Here is an 18,632-nt window from a genome sequence, read left to right as displayed (position 1 = left end):
GCAAATGCAGGTGGATGCAAGAAAGTCACTGTTACTGTTACTCATGCACTAATCTTGGGTGATTAGGTGGTGTGCGTGTGTGTGTGTGTGTGTGTGTGTGTTAATACGGTGAATACACAACTTCACAAGCCAACAAACAAAAATCTGCTCTTTCATTCTCTCATACATATCTGCAGGGACACCTGTATCATGGCGATATGGGAGCATGAATGGCGCGCGCGCACACACGCAAACATTTACATCATTTCAGAGGACATTGCCTTGCCTTGCATCAATTTCCTGGACATTTACCTCACCCACACCCCCATATCCTCAGCATTAACCTTATAGAATTTCACATTTGTATCTTGAGGACTTGATTCTTGCCTTCTGAAGGGGTGTATCTTAACCACACACACACACACACACACACACACACACACACACACACACACACACACACACCACACACACACACACACACACACACACACAATATCTTCTTCCTCACCCCTTCTCTCCCCGCTAGGCGCTTTTCTTTGCTGACATCAGCAACCAGCAGCAGCGCCCCCTAGACGACCCCCCCCCCCCTCCACACACACACACACAGACACACACACACACACACACACTGAGCAGAATCGTATATCAAGGTCCAACACCATGAGACATGAAATTCTTAACAAATGTGAGTGATGGTGATCAATAGCGTCATAAAGGGGGGTGCTGGTTTAGACCCCCACCTTTTAATTAACTATAAATTACATGTCCACTCTTCCGGTGTCACCTGCTACAGTATTACTCACATGGGCTTCCACCGATGCTTGGGCTTGTGACACATTTGTCATTTGTTTGAGGCTGCTGCGTGTGGAACCATCTGTCCCACTGGACCTACCCGGTCCGGTGGCAAAGCTACAGCAGCACCGGTCACCTCACCACACAGGGAAAGGATATGGCCATTCGGTGATCTTTTTGGCGTATTTTCTCACGAAGTTATCCTCACTGAAGATGAACAGTGAGCGGTTGACGGTGAAACAGTTCTGGCGGACGGGTATGGGGTTATAGAGGGCCATAGTCCGGGCTCTCTGCGCCATTGACTGCTTGTACATTCTCTGGGCCCCGGGCCCCCCAGGTGGACCGTGGCCATGTCCGTGGCCGTGTCCATGCCCGTGACCGTGTCCGTGGGGTCCTTGCCTGCCTCCACCACGGCCACCGGGACCGCCTCCTCCGGGCCCTCCGCCGTACCTGGCCGGAACCTCGTCTCCGAACCGCGCCATTCTGTGGACACCGAAAGCCAATCTTCACGAAGCAGCGGAGAAGGAGACCAATGCTCAGCTGTGCAGCCACACAACATTACATCCCATCCGGATCGGAACGTCTCTTATGCACAACGGGGTCTGTCTTGTCTGCCGATGGGCTTCAGCACCCGTCCATGGACGGTGTCCTCTCCTGTGCGTCTCAGCCAGCGGCCAGTTGTGGGTGTGAGGAATGAAATGTGTGGTCGCTTGGCTGACTGGTTGCACTGTGGGGTAGAGAGCTGCGGGGTGTCTCAGGTCTTTATCCGGCTCTACAAACCAGCATTCGCCCCCAGCATGAAATCATGGGGACTTAGTCAACATGAATGTTTCATGCCTGGATCAGAGCCTCGCACCGCAGCTTCCTCCTGCACCTTCGTGCTCGATTTAATTCTTTTCTGTCATGACAGCATGTATGACAGCATCCAAAAAAAAAAAAAAAAAAAAAAAAAACCACACACAGGCCTCAATAAATCGCGATGAAAATCCGAAATAGGATTTACAGCCAATAAATGTCTATAGGTTCAGTTTAGAGAAAACATCCGCGTTTCTGACTACTCGAAAAGGCATTTGAGACATCTGCAATGTTTGGTACAGTATGTGTTCAGAATGTGGCTCCCAGCAACTTACAGCTGGTTCACCAGCGCGCTCTGACACCACCGACACCAGCACCACGGGGACATCTGTGAGATGGACTTACTTCAGAATAAGAAAGAACGAGAAAACGAATTCCCTCTGAATTGTCCGTGTCATTATAGTCGAGGTGAAGAAGGGATTTTCTCAGGCCAATTCAACAGCATCCTCCCCGCGCTGCAACACCTGAGCGGCCATCCAGAAACGGAGCAGGGGACACACGGACGGCGACGTCAAAGACAAGGACAAGACGGCCGCTTCCTGGACCTTCTCATGTTCTTGGTCCGGCTGGTCGAGGAGCAGCTGCACCGACTGGGTCCCTCGGCATCCCCGCCCCGAAACGTGTACCTTGGTCCGCAGTGATAACCGGAATGTCGTGGCACGGCGTCCTCTCTCTCTCTCTCTCTCTCTCTCTCTCTCTCTCTCTCTCTCTCTCTCCAGCCAGCGGCCCCAAGGGGAGGGACCGACAGACGCACGGACGGGACGGATGGATGGAAGGATGAATGGACTGGTGAATGGATGGAGACGATCATGAAAGGGAGGGGGCCCTGCTGTTTGTGTGTCCTGGACGTAGTCGAATCGAACAGCGCGGAGTCATTGTGTTAAAGCTTGTGTAGAAGTGGAGGGGACCGGGACTCGCGCTGCAGCCCCAAAACATGACGCACACAGACGTATGTCACGGACGGAGGCTTCTTTACGCCCCCCCCCGCCAACACACACACACACACACACAAAACGACAGCCCCTCCCGCACTGGACCTGTGCTGAATGAATGTAAAAGTAAAATAACTGATCTGCATCTATTTTGTGCGTTTTATTCTTTGATTAAAAAAAAAGAAAAGCAGTCGCAGGTCCCATGCAGCTCGTGCGCACATCCACCTGCAGCTCACGCCGACTGAGCGCGCACGCACAAGCGCGTCACAGCGTGCGCGCGCGAGTGTTTGTTAGGGAAGGCGAACTTGGGGGGGGTGGGGAGGAGGGGGGAGGCTATTCTTAGCAACAGACGTTTGGAAATTAATGGACGAGGAGAACTCGCCCCCCCTCCTCTGCGAAACCGAGTCGGCGATCTTCTCTCCGCTACCGCCCCCCACCCCCCACCTCCCTTCCTCCCCCCGCCCTCCTCCTCCTCTCGGCCTTTCTCGTCGCCTCCCCAGTCCTCGTTCCTCCTCAAGGTGCCACTTTGCGGCAGAGCCATGTGACACAGACGGACATTCACCGGACAGGGACACTCAGGGCCGGTTAACTGCCACAACAGCCTGCCTGTCCGTTTTATGTATTTACTAACGATTTTAAGACGAGGTGGAGACCCAGAGGGAGAAGAAGCAGCTCCCCGATACTCATCTATGACGGTGACTCCACGAACAGACGCTACCCTTCTTTTAGTGGGTGCGTGTACGTACCGAGATTTAAGGGGGACCGGGAGATTGAGATCACCTCAGCAAGGAGCTCGAGGGCTGCTACGAGCCACAGCCAATCGATAGCAGCACGACCTTAAACGTCTATCCGATATGCCAGCAGGGGATCGTTTGGCTTTGCGTCTACTAAAACGGCGCTTCCGGCCGGGAGAGCGAAGCTGACCCCACCGCAAGGGCATGACTGACTGACTGACTGACTGACTGACTGACACAAAGACAGACTGAGCAAGAGACAGACAGACTGACTGACGAAAACTACGGTGAGACAGACAGATGGACGAAGAGCAACGCCATGCAGAAAACACTCTGACCGAGTGTTCTCTTTGGTTTGGTCCTCTCATGAACACGGGTCAGACTGGGTCAAAGGTCAAGGCCCCAGTAAGGGTTAAGGACCTGGCTCAGTTGTGATGGTTGGGTAAAACTCATTCTGTGTGCTTGTCTCACACTGGATACTTCTTCAAAAGAAACAAAAATAAACACTCACGCTGCAGATTCTCTGGCAGCAGCAGACTGTAGCACCGTCTTGTGATGTGTTCGCCCTTCGTGTCTCATATCCTAGACTCTGAAACTGTTGTCATGTCTCACAGTCCAGTCATGGCTGGTTGAATGAAGGTGTACAGTCGGTGAATGTAATTGGTGACAACAACAATTTACCCAGTTTAAAATGTAACAATGGTGGAAATCTTTGAGTTAATAACGTAGCTACTGACATTTGCTTATTTTTGGACTGTGGCTGTTTCAAATGTTGAGATGTGTCCGTGTTTGAACTTACAGCAGCATGAACAGACTTACACTCTCAGGCTGCTTCCAAATCCTTCAGCACATCAGTTAACATCTGTATCATTCATTCACATACTAAATCAGGACAAAAAAACCCGAAAATACTATTAAAATTGTGTCTTCTTTTTTGGCACAAACTTAGATGTTGTTGTCATGAAAATGATTACTGTTGGTTTATTATGTAATTTGTTAATGAATCAGTTACATGAAACTAGTCTATTCTCTCCAACACTGTACTTCTCATCCCATCCTAAACTGCCTATAGTTTCAGAGAAAAATAACAGAATGTTATAGGTTGTTATATCTAGTGTGTGTGTGTGTGTGTGTGTGTGTGTGTGTGTGTTTAGTTTTTAACAACTCTGATCAGCAGCAGTCCAAAACAGTCATATGACACACAAGAAATTCCATGATGCATTTAACAAGTAAACATTGTCGCTTCAAAAGATTTCTCCGTTAAGTTCAGTGAATTCATAATTTGATATGAAAAGCTCGTCTTTTTCAAGAGGAGTTCAAACCACGCCAATCTGGCATGTACTCCTCTCTGGCTCTCCAGTATGTTTGTTGCAAAGTGTTTCCGGATATTAAGTTTAGCCCACATTAGCAATTTCTCCTTGCCTACATTATGATGTGCTCAACCACACAGAACATTTTTGAGGAGCAGATTGAAGAGTTTTTGAAGAGTAAATTGTACTTTCATCTTCTTATACAGAGACTCAGAAGATCTAAATATAAAATTGGAAAAAAAAAAAAATCTGTGTATCAACCACAGATTAGATTACAGACAACTGCATTAGGGCCACATGCAAATAAAAAAAAAGTGTGACAGCAACATATAAAATTATTGAAAAACTATTGAAATTGTTGAAATTACTTTTAGACTTTTTCCCCAGAATTCTGACTCTTTTCTCAGAATTCTTAGATCAAAGTCAGAATAAACTCAAATAAATGTAGACATTTTTCTTTTTTTAAATTTTTACATGTGGGCCTGATCCTCTTCTGTAATCAACAACCTACTGAATAAAAATATGTTTTGGCAAAATTCTTTTGTAATTGTTATTCTATGAAGGTGAAAATTGTCTGCATATTTCAGACATGTGATAAATCTGATAATGTTTTCTCTTATGTAGTTGTGTCTTGTGAGGTTATCGTCACTCAATCGATCCATCCTAACATGGGTTCCACTGAACGAAAACCATTTAACTCTTCTGCACAATACAAAACTATAAGTATTGTTGTGTGTCTCTTCTCTTTCTGTGTCAGATGCTCAAAGAATGGGTCGCTGTGTGTCTGGAGCTCCGAGGAGAGGGCCTAAAAAGGAGTGTCGTGACTCAATGATTCATAAGGCTGAATAATTCAATGGTGAGATGCATGTGGAGCACTCTGCCCCTGCTGAACCTGCTCCATCACAGACAGTTGCAGATTTGCATGTAAAATATTTGCTTCTCGTGGTTCAAACACTAAAGTGATTACATGATATAATATTACTGAAAGGATCATAACACTGCATCATCTGTGCATTCATTTTTTATATTAACAGGTAGAGCAGTGGTCCGGAAGCCAACAATGGGGTCAAATGTTGCACTTGTTTGACACCAACATTCAATTTGGATTTGTAAGGACGTGCAAAGTCACTTTACATTTGGAAAAAAACAACGTAAGAGCCTGATGTGACCATTGTTATAAATTTTAAACACTGAAAAGAGCAGTGGCAGTAAACAAAATGTAGCACTTTCCTTTTTTAAGATGGTATTTCATTGTATATATAAATCTCATACAATACATATGATTCGTTCTATATTTTAACAAAATACTACATGTTATTCATTTATCAAATTGCACACCTCTGTGTATTTGCATATATTGTCTTTATTTCCCAGGTTCCTCGGTGTATACTGTATTACAGTATTAGTATATTTTGTAATTCTAGTTTGAAAATAGGTTTTTGTCTGTCAATGTACTTGAAAGGATGATTAATTAGAATAAAATATATAAAATGTAGCTGTAACATGTCTGTGATACTGTATTTTACTACTGTATTTAACATATTGTATATGTTACATTCAGTGATCAATCCCAACAAAGCTAACACGTCAAATCATCAACACTTAACACCCATTTCCATCATTATGTTAAATACATTTCATTTCTGTTAAACAGACATTCTCTCTGCTGCTGTAAAAGCATGTTTTGTCTCTCATCTTTTTTCTATCATCATTATTATTTGCATCTTTCCCACCATTATGCTTTCTTAACAACGACTCCACAAAGTAGCTCGTGCTGACCACTGCAAGAATTCTACTGGTGATATTCAGTTTAATTGCATGATTTGACAGAAGGCGTAATGATGCCTCCAGGACAAACTGGATGATAATGCAGTGAATCACACAAGCGCTAAATGAGCTCACCAACTGGGAATTAGAATATAAACCCCAAACACTCATCACGGAGGGATGAACGTAAAGCTGGGGGCAGCAGCATGGCATTCACCAATGAAATGGGCATCATATCAGCTGTATGGAAATGTCTGTGTGTGTGTGTGTGATGGAGGAGGGGTGTTGTAATTTGGCTTTTATTGTGGATGCTCACTGACCGAGACCAACAGCATGTTTGGATGTACATGCAAGGACTAACATGCCTCAGAGAAATGGTGTGTGTGTGTGTATGTGTGTGTGTACATACTGTATATGCAGATCATAGTGCACAAACTGCAGAAAGTTTTCAACCTTGTCTAAGTACAGCTGGTCCTGCAGGAGTCAAATCTGCTCCCTCCAGTCCTTCTTCCATCCTTGACAGTTCCCCTCTTTCGTCTGTCTGATATAGAATTTCAGCAGCAGCAGCTTCAATACAAAGGAATGCATATTCCTGTGAGCTTAAAAGAGATTCCCTGGTTTCCTTATATACCTACGTCCACAAAGCAAACGCGTGAGCAGAGGAGAGAGGGAGGTAACCTGTCCTCAGTGGTAAGTAGGCCAATGTTTTTTCTGGGGGAATCTCTAGCGAGGATGAAGTCACCACTTTATATGCTCTCAGACTTGTCTTCCTTCTCTCCTTTTGTACACTCCATTTCTTTGCAATTGTACACAACAAATCCTGTAAATCATAATCAGGAATGATATGCATTCCAACATACTTGGCTTTTGAGAAATTATCAACAACGCTGAATCCTCAATGTTTTGGATATCATTTTGTAAATTTCTCAGAATTGTTCGACCGCTGGACCTGGTTCTGAATGTATAATAACTAATACACTCTGTTGTAATTCAGTTCTATGTGGTTTATTTCTGTGTGATGGTTGCCTCGACAATGATCGCTAATGATCGTCTGTTCCTTTTGAATACGACGAGCAAACATGAAGTGGACTACTTTTGATTGGGCCTTTTTTTTTCCTGCATCAGAGACCATCACGTCACCCCTGCAAACATGAGCGGTGTGTCTAACTTTTTTCTGGAGGGGATTTGACGGGAGTCCTGAACTCATCAATGAATAAGGTTTTACTGCTCTCCAGTGGTCACAAAGTAGAACTGCATCTGTAATACATGCAATTCTTCTTCTTCTTCTTCTTTCGGCTTTGTCCCTCTTCAGGGGTTGCCACAGCGAATCATTGATTAAGTATTTATTTATACATATCAATTTCATGTACAACTTATTACTAATGAGCGTTTTTAAACTGATATTATTTAATATTTACAATATTGCACCGTTAAAAAATAACATCCAACAGATGGATGATTTTCTACGTGACTAATTGGATTTTTAATTGTCCCAAATATTTTAATATTTATCTCTATTGTTTCTATTGAGCTCATCTTTGTCTCTACTGAGCAATTTTTGCATTTAAATAAAGCTGTAAAGCTACTTTTAAATCGCGATTATGCATCGTCATACTGACTACATTCACAACAATGCATTGCGTTTCCAACATGGCGCCCGACAAGGCACCCTGATCCTCTTCGCTAAAAACAAAACGCAGCTGAAAGGAGGCGGGACGCTGTGACGAGGTTTACGAGGTTACACGTCGAACAGGAGAATGAAACTGTTGCTGACAGTCGCTAAACTCGTCCACAAACAGTCCGTTGTTGCCTGTCGGGGTCGGTACCTGGGCTCCTGTGCTAGCAGCGGCCTGCTAGCAGCCAAGGACGACGCCCTCATCCTCGGGTCAAGCCGGGAGCTGGTGCAGAGCCTGGGGTCACAGGTGGAAGTGAGGACGGGCTTCATCACCGAGGAGGACGAGGAGGCTTTTCTCCGGGAGCTGGAGCCCGGCTTGAAGAAGAAACGCTATGAATTTGATCACTGGGACGATGTAAGTCGAAGATCAAATCACGGTTAACGACTTTCCTGTTAACTTAGTTCCTTCAGTAAAGACTATTAAAAGAAACTAAAGATATTAAATGTCTCTGCTGCATCACCATCAACTAAAATTGTGTATATATTACCCGAGTACGTTGCCTCGTTGCTGATTTTCATTCATAAAATGACACTTTTAAAACCAGATCACCAGAAATATAAGTGAAGTTGTTCCATCTGAAACATATTATAGATAACAATGATTATTTATTGGTAACATATCACTTATTAAACTAAATAGATGTTCATGTGTTATTACTTGCAAAAATTAAAATTTGAAATATTGCATTTGTACAAATAAGTTAAAATTATGATTTTGTTTTTAAGCCTTTTATAATACAAATTTGTTTTATGCAGAAAATGACCCCAATGTGCCTCATTGTGTCTCAGGGCTTCTCCATAGATCTAAGGTTGTCCTGTGACACTGTTTGTAGGCTATTCACGGCTACAGAGAGACCGAGCGTGTGCGGTGGGGGGCGGCGTGTGAGGAGGTCTTGACTCGTGTACGATCTGTAGTGTTCGCAGACGGGAGCAAACTTCTTGGGCCTGTGCATGTCCTGGATCTGGACAAGACCGGCTACATCAAGCCTCACATCGACAGCGTCAAGGTCACTGTCTGCCAGTTAAGGAGTCGCTAAGACATCAGCTGGGTCCTTGCTTTCATTTTACCCGTGGGTTGTTTTTTCTTTTTTTAGTTCTGTGGCAGCACTATTGCTGGATTGAGTTTGCTGTCAGACAGTATCATGCGTCTGGTGAAGGAGGATTCCCCCAGTCAGTGGCTGGACCTGCTGCTGCCCCGACGCTCCCTCTACATACTGAGGTTCAGTAAACACTGCAGTCCTGACACATTCTGATTGAATACATAAATAAGTAACGTGCCTCCACTCTACACACAGGGACCAGGCCAGGTATAACTTCACTCATGAAATCCTTAAAGATGAAGAGTCTGTGTTTAACGGACAAAGAGTTCCTCGGCAGCGTCGGATCGCCATCATCTGCCGGAACCTTCCGGGTTAACTCCTCCATCTACTCATTTGGGACACAAGTGCCACCAGAGGATCGTGTCAGTGGTCCTCATTGATGTATTGCAGCTGGTATTTAATTTATCCTATCCATTTCTGACGAGTTGACACCCTTCTTGGTCTGTCTGAGTGTGAACTGGTTTGTCAAGGTGACCTGCAATGTCAGAAATAACTAGCTGAACCAGCCTGATGACTGACGTCACTGTTCATAATTTAATAAGGATAATCGACCATGAACATGCCATGAGTCTCTTCTTGATTTTTTTTTTTTTTAGCTGTAAACATGCATTCTTTCTAATGGCCAGCAGGGGACAACACCACCTGCAGAAAAACACTGGTTGTGGAAAATTCAAAAAAATTAAGTTACATCTCACTTGACTTTATTTGGCATTGGAAATGAAAAAAATGGTATTTATATAATTATAATATTAAGTAGTATTACAGCATGTGATGCTCATCCATGCAGAGTAGGTAACTATTTCTATTGTGATTTGCACAATTTAATGGAACAAAATAAATGAACCTCAATTTATAATCTAAGTGATGCCAAGCATGATAAATCACAAGTGTTTGGACATAAAACAGTTGAATGACCTTGAATGAATATTTGACTCGTCCAGAAGTAACCAGTTAATGCTACTTCTCAGTAATATCAGTAATATGATCAAGCAAATAATACAATTCCACCATTGTACTCAAGGTTCATCTGATTTAGCAGCAATTAAAGCAGTTAATTTATCAATGAAGGATCTTGAACCATATTTATAAGGTATTCGTAAACAACACAGGATGTTTTAATACCATCAACACTAGCAATGAAAGACGCCGCATGAAGACAAATATTGCACAGCAGATTTCAAATTTTATTAGAAAAACTTCTTGCTAAGATTTTTTTTAAATCATTATTCAGTTGTAAATTAAACAGCGATTTCTATTCCGTAAGTTCAGAGGATGAAAACAACTTAACAAAATACTCCACACCACACGTGAAGCGTTCCGACCACTGCTCACGTTATCCGCAGTCCAGTCTGACCGTCTCGTCCCCACTGCTACCCATCACTCAGTGAGGTAGAAGTGCATTTTGTCGTTTACCTTCTTACGCTCTGGATTGAGGCGCTTGAGAATCTGCGCCAGCACGTTGACAGTCTGCTCACTGCTCAGCCCCGTGCGCTTGGTCTGGAACTTCTTCAGCAAGTCTTTGGTGGTCATGGGCTTACGGATCAGGTAGCGGCGGACTGCTTCTTCTGTCAGCTGCACGTCACTGCAGGAGGGAGAGAGTACGTTCACAGATGAGCAGTCGTTTTACTTTGGGTCTATTGTGAAGTAATGCTGTATACAGACACATCTCAAGAAATTACAATCAAAAGTTGGATTTTTTTTGAGTGAGTCAGTCTCAAACGTTAAACATCTTTATATAAAACGTCTTCACACACAGACACATACTGTATATTACAAGTGTTTATTTATTTTCATTTTGATAATTATAACTTACAGTGCATGAAAATCCACTGCATCTTAGAAAATTATAATCATCAATGAAAACACTTGTAATACATCCGTCTGTGTGTGATGAGTCTATAGATAAAGGTGTGTTTCACTTTTTGAATGTTGTTGATATTGTATTGGTGACAGCAATAGCTAAGTTTTAGTTTGAAGCTTCTAGTCCAGTGACTGACATCAAACAAGACAGGTGCATCTCAATAAATTAAAATACTTTCCTTTCAGTATAGAATGATTAGATATGAGGTTTGAGTTTTCATTAGCTGTAAGTTAAAAATGAACACTCGAAATACATCCATCTGTGTGATGAATCTACACATAAAGATGTTTCACTTTTTGAACTGATTTACTGAAAACCCCAAAAAACCTTGGTGATAATGAAGTGTATTGAGATGCACCTGTAGTCACTTGAGGAGAACCAACTCAAAAACTAAAAAGTACCTGGAGCTGGGAGTGGATTTTCCTGATGGGGGCTGAGGTGTGCTCTTCCCAGAGGGAGCAGGGCTTTGGCTGTTGGGCTCCATCTTCAACCTTTTAGCAGCTGGCGAGTCTGTGACAGGACCCTGAGTTTGTCTTTTACCTGTTGAAAAGGGAGATTTATACGTGACGTTGATGTCTGCTTGTGAAAGTTTCACATGACTGTACGTGTACTGTACATGTGGCGGATGAAACAAACACCTTGCTCCAACTTGCTGGCAGCAGCACGCAGTGTGTTGGATGTGGCTGCAGGGTCGATGGATGGCGTCCCTGGGCGGCTGCCGGTCCTGGAGCTTCCTGCAGAGCCACGCCCGCCTCCGCGCTTGGGAGGTGTGCGCTTCTTCTAAGGCGGTGAGGACAAAGACAGATGATTGACTGCTGGTGAACAGACCCCACTGCATCATGACTTCTCCTGGTTGCTGTGACAATAACCGCTGTCAGACACACAACCCACCATGAACAACGCAGACGCCGTCTCCCCCTCGATGTCGCTGTCCTCTGAACTGTCCGATTCTCCGCTGCTGTCTGCGGTGCACAAGGTTCTTGACATTTGGCTGAAGTTCATTAACGCTAAGGAGAGAGTCAAAGTATTTCTGCGCCTGTACCTTTCTTCTTCTTCTTTTCCATTTGCACTGGTGTTTTCTTTCCATCCTCCTCTTCTTCCTCCTCCTTGGTTTCTTCCTCGTTCTGTTTCTCCTCCTCGCTCTCTTCCTCACTTTCAGAGGCCTCATCGATCCCTGTAACGGACACACATCAAACCATAAACACAAACTCATCGTATCAAGCGCTGAAATAAATGTATGAATGATTTTCCCGTTGACCTTTGGGGAGGTCTTCTCCTTTGACCGGCTTCCCCCTTTCCGCTTCCTCCTCAGAACTGCATACGGAAAACACATGGACTTTTAAAACAGAAAAGTAAAACATTAAGAAGAACTTGCAGAAGTTGGTGTGAATTTGACCTGCTTTCATCTGACATGTAATCCACCTCCAGACCCTCGTAATCGCCATCGTCGCTGTCTTCCAAAGCCTCCTTGTCATTGCTCTTCTTCTTCTTCTTTGCTTTTCCTTTGTTTGTGTCTTTCTTTGCCTTTATCTTGTTGTCTCCATCTGTCAGATGAAAAAAAGAACGTGATCAAAATGGTGACAGCCGAAGGAAACGCGTCACAACAAAGTCATTCAGCTGCTTTTCCAACTTCCATCTCTGTCGCCGTGTCTTTCTGCTCACCATCTCCCATGCTGCTGTCACTGTCATCGCTGCTCATCTCCAAGTCGTCCTCCAGGTCGTGAATGCGCAGGTCGCCTCCTCTCACACCACCCTTTTTGCTCTTCTTCCCCTTTTTCTCACTCTCATCTTCGTCTTCCTCACCACGCTCCTGCTCTCGCAGACGTCTCTGAAGCATGATGCTGAAGTGATTTACCACCTTGTTCCTCCTGTATCAGTGACAGTTTCCCTTTATGACACACTTTAAACCTTATTCTTTATTCCTTTCATTTTGTTGCCATGGTGATACGATGTGTTATAGAAACGATTCCAATGCAATAACATTGGAATAACGATGTGTCGCTCCAACATCAGCAATCAGCCACGTTCAGCTCCACATGATCCTTTTCTACCTTCCTCTCTACATCCCCGTCCTCACCTTCCCCACTCTTCTTCGGCCTCCTCGGCAGTTAGAGTTCGGTGCTTCGCCAAAGGTGTAAAGTTATACCAGCTGTGAACCGGGAAAGCTTCAAAAGCTCCATCAGGACACTGTGTGAAGATGTAGTAGGAAGCATTTTCTGTAACACCGCCCTTCTTCAGACCTTTGAACCTGACGGACACGGTGAAGAAGCAGATGGATTGGACTGAACTTCTCTGTGCCACAAATACAAACACTACAAGAAACACTTGGGGCTGATCCTTCTCCTCACCTCTTGCCGGCTTTGCCATTGACTTTGAGAATCCAGGGTTGGTCCTCCACCTTGAACTCCCGTGTCACGATACCATACTTCTTCCGCCGTGCTTCTTCACGCTGCTTTTTGCCAAACTCACTGCCAGCAGCACCATCCGTCGTCTCCTCCTCACCGTATATTCGACGAGCACTCATGTCTCTTTCCATGCGAGCCTAAGGGTTTTAATTATCGTAACAATATGCTATTCATTTCATAAAGTCCCTTTTTCAATCACACTACGTGCTGACTGAGTAATCAGTGTTTAAATAAACATGAAGCCTACCTGGGTCCAGGTCGAACAGTTGACCTTGTCTCCTACATTGAAAGCCATGATGTTGTACTTCTTGCTGGTGTTTCTACATGTTAAAGAAGCATAACACACACACATAAGTAGTGACTTCGCAATGAATTCATATCAACTGAGGGCACGCACACAGTGACCCACAACGTGTCAAATAACGTAAACACAGATGAACAAGTGCTTCACGAGGCCACGTTTTAAAATAAACACATGAATAATATTTATCCTGAAAACCGTACATAGGAATTCCTATGTTATACGTTTCTACAGTTCAGATTATATTATCCACCTATGCTGTGACATAAAAATGCTTTTTTACTCAGTGTGATACACGTATATGTGCATGTTACTCACTTTGGGACTCGCACAGTGTATTCAGTGGTTGAGGAGCTGCTGCCCCCCTGTAAGAATATAAGGAAATGTATTATATAGTACGGTTATGCATCTGTATTGTTGTACTGCAACTTATAGCACGTATACAGTCGACTAACAGCTTTTATTCAGTGAAAGCAGGCTTCACTAACAGCATGAAGCATTTTGTCATTGAAAGTCATTACTTACCAGTGACGTCATGGTGAAATACTTGTATTGACTTAGCACATCGACTTTCAGCTTAGGGCAAGCTAGGGACATAATGAAGAAATGAAACGTTGTCAAGAGTTTAAACCAAAAATAATTGACAATGATAGCGCTTAGCATGTGTCAAATGTCTGATGAGAATAGTGCAATCTATTGTTGACAAGAACAGGATGTTTATTCTGGCGAGCTAGCTAACAACGTCCATGAAGTTCTGTTTCACAAACAACCAGTCGACCGGCTGCAGGACTCATTCCCAAATGGCACATTTCACCACGAAAGAGAATATGCTGCTTTCGTGTTCGGTGAGCAAAGTGAAGATTTAAACAAAGAAAAAGTCCCTGAGCGGGATTCATTCGTACCGACAGCGGTAGCTCCCGATGCTAAACGGACAACAGTCTCACAGTTAGCGCGATGTTTCACAGCAATCTACGGTCAGGGCCAATTCTTACTCACGATTCACATTTGGTGTGTGTGGAAGGAGAAAGACCGGGGTGCAGACACCCACTAGTGACCAGTACTACACAATAAACAAGATATTTATAAGCATGTCGTTCATTTACCGGTACGCGCACTCCTCGTTCCCTGCGTTAATGTTGTCGATAGGAAACACGGACACAGACATTGGTTCCCAGCAACAAGGAATTTCTTCCTACGTTTTGTTTCTATGTTTGTTTGATATTCACATCTTTTGTTCTGTGTGTTTCAACATCTTTTTTTTAATCATTTCTGCTGTTTCATCCTTGTTTTAATGTATTTTTAAACATTTTGTTGTAAAGCACTAAAGAGCTGCATGTGTGTATGAAAGGTGCTATACAAATAAAGTAGCAAAGAAAGTAAAGTAAAGCAAGTAGTAGTACCTATCAGTAGCTGTATGAAGTCTGTGAATTCAGGGGATATCCACAGGTGAAGTATTTATTGTAGGCCAATGCTAAAATGCATAAACTGCAAATTGTTAAGTTACCTGTATTAGTATCAGTTTTAGTCTTTTAGCTTATTATCTAACTATTTTCCCCCATCCTGACATCTAGACGTGTTGATATGATATGATATCAAGTAAAATGATGATTAGAATACAATATTGTTAAATCCAACCTCATCCAATATACTGATCATAATACTATTAAGATTATTATTCAAACTGTGAGCATCACAGTGATGTTAAAAAATAATAATTTGGCTAAGATTGTTAGATTAATGCCGTTTATTCCCCAACTGTATTCTCAGGCTCTTGCGATTGATTTGCATTCAGACTAAAGACACCAACATGTTGCGGTTTTACAAAACAAATCATCATGACAGGCGACGCCTGTGCTGTCTCACCTCATGTGTCTCAACCTTTGTGCTAAAACACTTTATTGTAACATTCATTTAAATAATCTTACATTTGACATGAGTTCTGGTTTGGCATGAATCTTTTTCAATACAAAAGCATTTATAAATGTATCTGTGTCTAATGAATGTGTCTTAAAGAAGTCAATTATCTGAAATACATTGTCCTGGTAAGCAGACAAATAAGACAAGATTACACAGCCTGAAACAGAGCACAGTAACAAATGCAAGATTTACAAGAAACCAAAAAAGATAGTTGATAGGTACAGTTAGGTGGCTTGTTTTCAGGTCATTATATACTCACATTTCTTCATTTAAACTGTATCTACATTTTTACGTTGCACAGCTAATTCATTCATCATGTAACTTTGGATTCCACTTGTTGTTCAGCAATGCCCAAATAAGTCAAACTATAAGAGGTTCTTCATCTTTTCTGGTGGTACATGTGGACACGTAAGAAATCTTCCACTCATACAAATCCTTATGAATACATTTCCACGACTGTATACAAAACTAGCATTTACTCAAGTAAATTAACAAATGTAGATCTTTGTCGTTGCATCTTAACTGAACCACGTGTACTCCAGAATACAGATATAACTGTAATCTAAATATTTTCAAACTTCCATGATTCCAGCCCACATAAACCCTTTAAGAAAAGTACAGCGCCCCTCTTCCTTGAGTCTTGTCTTGAGTCTTTTTCATCACATCTAAATGAATTTGCATTGTTTTTTGCATCAGTACCAAACCTTGTGAATACAGTTTTTGGATGCTGTGCAAATTTCCTAAACACACCGTAAGTAAACAGAGCTTGAACAACGATGTTGTTTTATGGTGTGGGACCTGACACGATGAGCTGCTCTGCCTTTTCACTTCTCCTGGGTGAGTTCATTTATATTTCATGTAAGTGATGTGTGATGTGTGTGATGACTAAATTATGACCTAATTACTCTACAAGATGGTCTACATGACCTGGAAGCCCTAGCAGGAGGAAGAAAGCAATGAAGTAGGGAGCAGGAGAGGAAGTCTACCCCAGATCATTTTTAAAACTCTCTTAAAATTATCTTTACATCTACAGTAGATTCAGATCCGTTTCTCCTTTGTGACAAGTTATTCTGCCGTATTGTTTTTTGTCCAGCATTACTGAAGCAAGCTGTAAATCTTTTGCTTTGACAGAAACCGTTTGAGGAGCATAAAATGGTTCAGCATCGAGATCAAACAGTTTTATACAGATCCTGCCAACACTTTTAGATTGTTTGAGAATACTTTTGTATCAGTTGTCTGCTGCAATTTCAGCTTGTGAATCATCTTGAGAAGTTTTTGATGACACTCTTCTTTGTCTCTGTGCTTTCCAGGATCACTCTTCATCAGTGGACATTGTGTTTTCCCTCCTGGTAGGAATAATTCATTCAGTTCATAAACCCAGATGACACATAACTGTTTTCTTTTCATTTTCGCTGTTTTACACAGATTCTTGTGATTCCTACAAAAATCTGACCGAACCATGGCGGAACATCGAATTTACGTCCAGTTCCTTTCCTGGCTTCCCAAAGAGTGATGCTCATCTCATGAACAGCTGGTGGCGCTTCACAGGGATCGGTGGAGACAGAATCACGAGCTCCTGCATGGGAGGTCCTCGTGGCGGCTTCTCCTACATCATTCGTTATGCATCTTCATATCCAACAACTGAGTCTTCAACTGCAACAAGTGGAACTACATACACTTATGTTAGTAGTTGCAGTTCTCATAGTGCTGCCATGGCAGTGGTCCTCTGTCCTGGAGGATTCTACATACACAAACCATCATCTTACCAACATGGTAGTTCGGGTTTTGTAACTTGTAAGGAACTCAGTCACTTCCTTAACTTTAAATACTGCTTGTACGGGAACTTCGCTTCATGTTTGTGTTTGTGTGTGTGTCATGTTCACATAGATCATTATGAGTGTGTGTCGGACTCATGTGGACCACTGGCTGTGTGTACGTCTTCTGGAGGGTGTATCTGTGTTACTGGGTATGAAATCCCACCAGAACATCTACCCACAGAGGAGAGCTATGGCTGCACTGGTATGTTTTCTGTCTGAACATCTGTGGATAATTCAAGTATTTTGGTGTCTGCATTGTGTGTGCGTGTGTGTGTATGCAGTACAAACCTGTCTGCATCTCTTTGACAGACATTGATGAGTGTCAGAGGAATTCAGGTGTTTGTGGTCCTCACTCCAACTGTACCAACACCATTGGCTCGTATATCTGTGACTGTCTGATTGGATTCAACGCAACCAATCCCGCATTACCACCCGGAGGCAGCAATGAGTGCACAGGTAGCATTTCGTCACAGCTGGTAACAAGTCTTTATTTATTTTCAGCTGCAATTAATCCCTGTTTGTCCTGACAGAATTTTACTCTCCAGTATCTGCTCTTCCCTTCAGACATCGATGAGTGTCTTGAAGATATGTGTGGTAAAGACGGGACCTGTGTCAACAGCATAGGAAGCTACAAATGTGAATGTCACACAGGCTACATCCTTGTACCCGATGCAACCCCTGTTTGTCAAGGTGGGTAAAATGATGTCATAGCAGCACATTCTGAAATCAAGTCTGCTTTTACATGTTTGAAACGTTCACCGATTGGATGTGTCAGTGCATTTGATATTTTTTATACCATAACTAAATGAACTCCTTCTTCCTCAGATATTGATGAATGCTTCAACTCCACTGTCTGTGGCCCAGACTCCATTTGCACCAACACACCTGGACTTTATACCTGTAAATGTCAGCTGGGCTATGAACAGACTGAAACCGACCAGGAACCCAGCGAGACCAACATCTGTCTTGGTATTTACACTGAAGTACTGATTGTCGACTTGAGTGCACAAACAGCAGGACACAGAAGGACTGTTTCTCATATTATCAGCAGACAAAGGTGCTGCAGCAGAAGTTTTTCTAGATCCTGGAAATGGAAGTAAAACTATCAGCCTGTGTAGTTCAGACAAATGTGAGAAGTGGAAAGAAGAAATATGTCCTAACTCTACAATTACAACTGCATTTCC

The 18,632-nt window shown here is 43.0% G+C and overlaps 2 protein-coding genes across 2 annotated transcripts; one reads left to right on the top strand and one right to left on the bottom strand.

The window, feature by feature from the left end:
- The first annotated feature begins 8,022 nt into the window (after positions 1-8,022).
- ALKBH7 (alkB homolog 7, RNA demethylase) lies at positions 8,023-9,463 on the top strand. The gene is made up of 5 exons (XM_078622870.1): positions 8,023-8,037; positions 8,172-8,402; positions 8,881-9,054; positions 9,142-9,266; positions 9,343-9,463. The coding sequence occupies exons 1-5, from the start codon at positions 8,023-8,025 to the stop codon at positions 9,461-9,463; spliced, it is 666 nt and encodes a 221-aa protein (XP_078478996.1).
- Positions 9,464-10,524: 1,061 nt separating this feature from the next.
- GTF2F1 (general transcription factor IIF subunit 1) lies at positions 10,525-14,251 on the bottom strand. The gene is made up of 13 exons (XM_078622871.1): positions 14,240-14,251; positions 14,033-14,079; positions 13,661-13,733; positions 13,357-13,550; positions 13,086-13,256; positions 12,671-12,876; positions 12,405-12,552; positions 12,267-12,322; positions 12,051-12,182; positions 11,900-11,970; positions 11,647-11,788; positions 11,410-11,548; positions 10,525-10,729 (listed from the first exon to the last, which is right to left on the bottom strand). Exons 1-13 carry the CDS (start codon positions 14,249-14,251, stop codon positions 10,525-10,527), a joined length of 1,596 nt encoding a protein of 531 aa, XP_078478997.1.
- Between the last annotated feature and the right edge of the window lie 4,381 nt (positions 14,252-18,632).

This window comes from Lampetra planeri, unplaced genomic scaffold (assembly GCF_965212315.1).
Source record: "Lampetra planeri unplaced genomic scaffold, kcLamPlan1.2.h2 scaffold_1825, whole genome shotgun sequence".
NCBI classification, from domain to species: Eukaryota; Metazoa; Chordata; class Hyperoartia; order Petromyzontiformes; family Petromyzontidae; genus Lampetra; species Lampetra planeri.
This window is presented reverse-complemented; position numbering and strand designations above follow the sequence as displayed.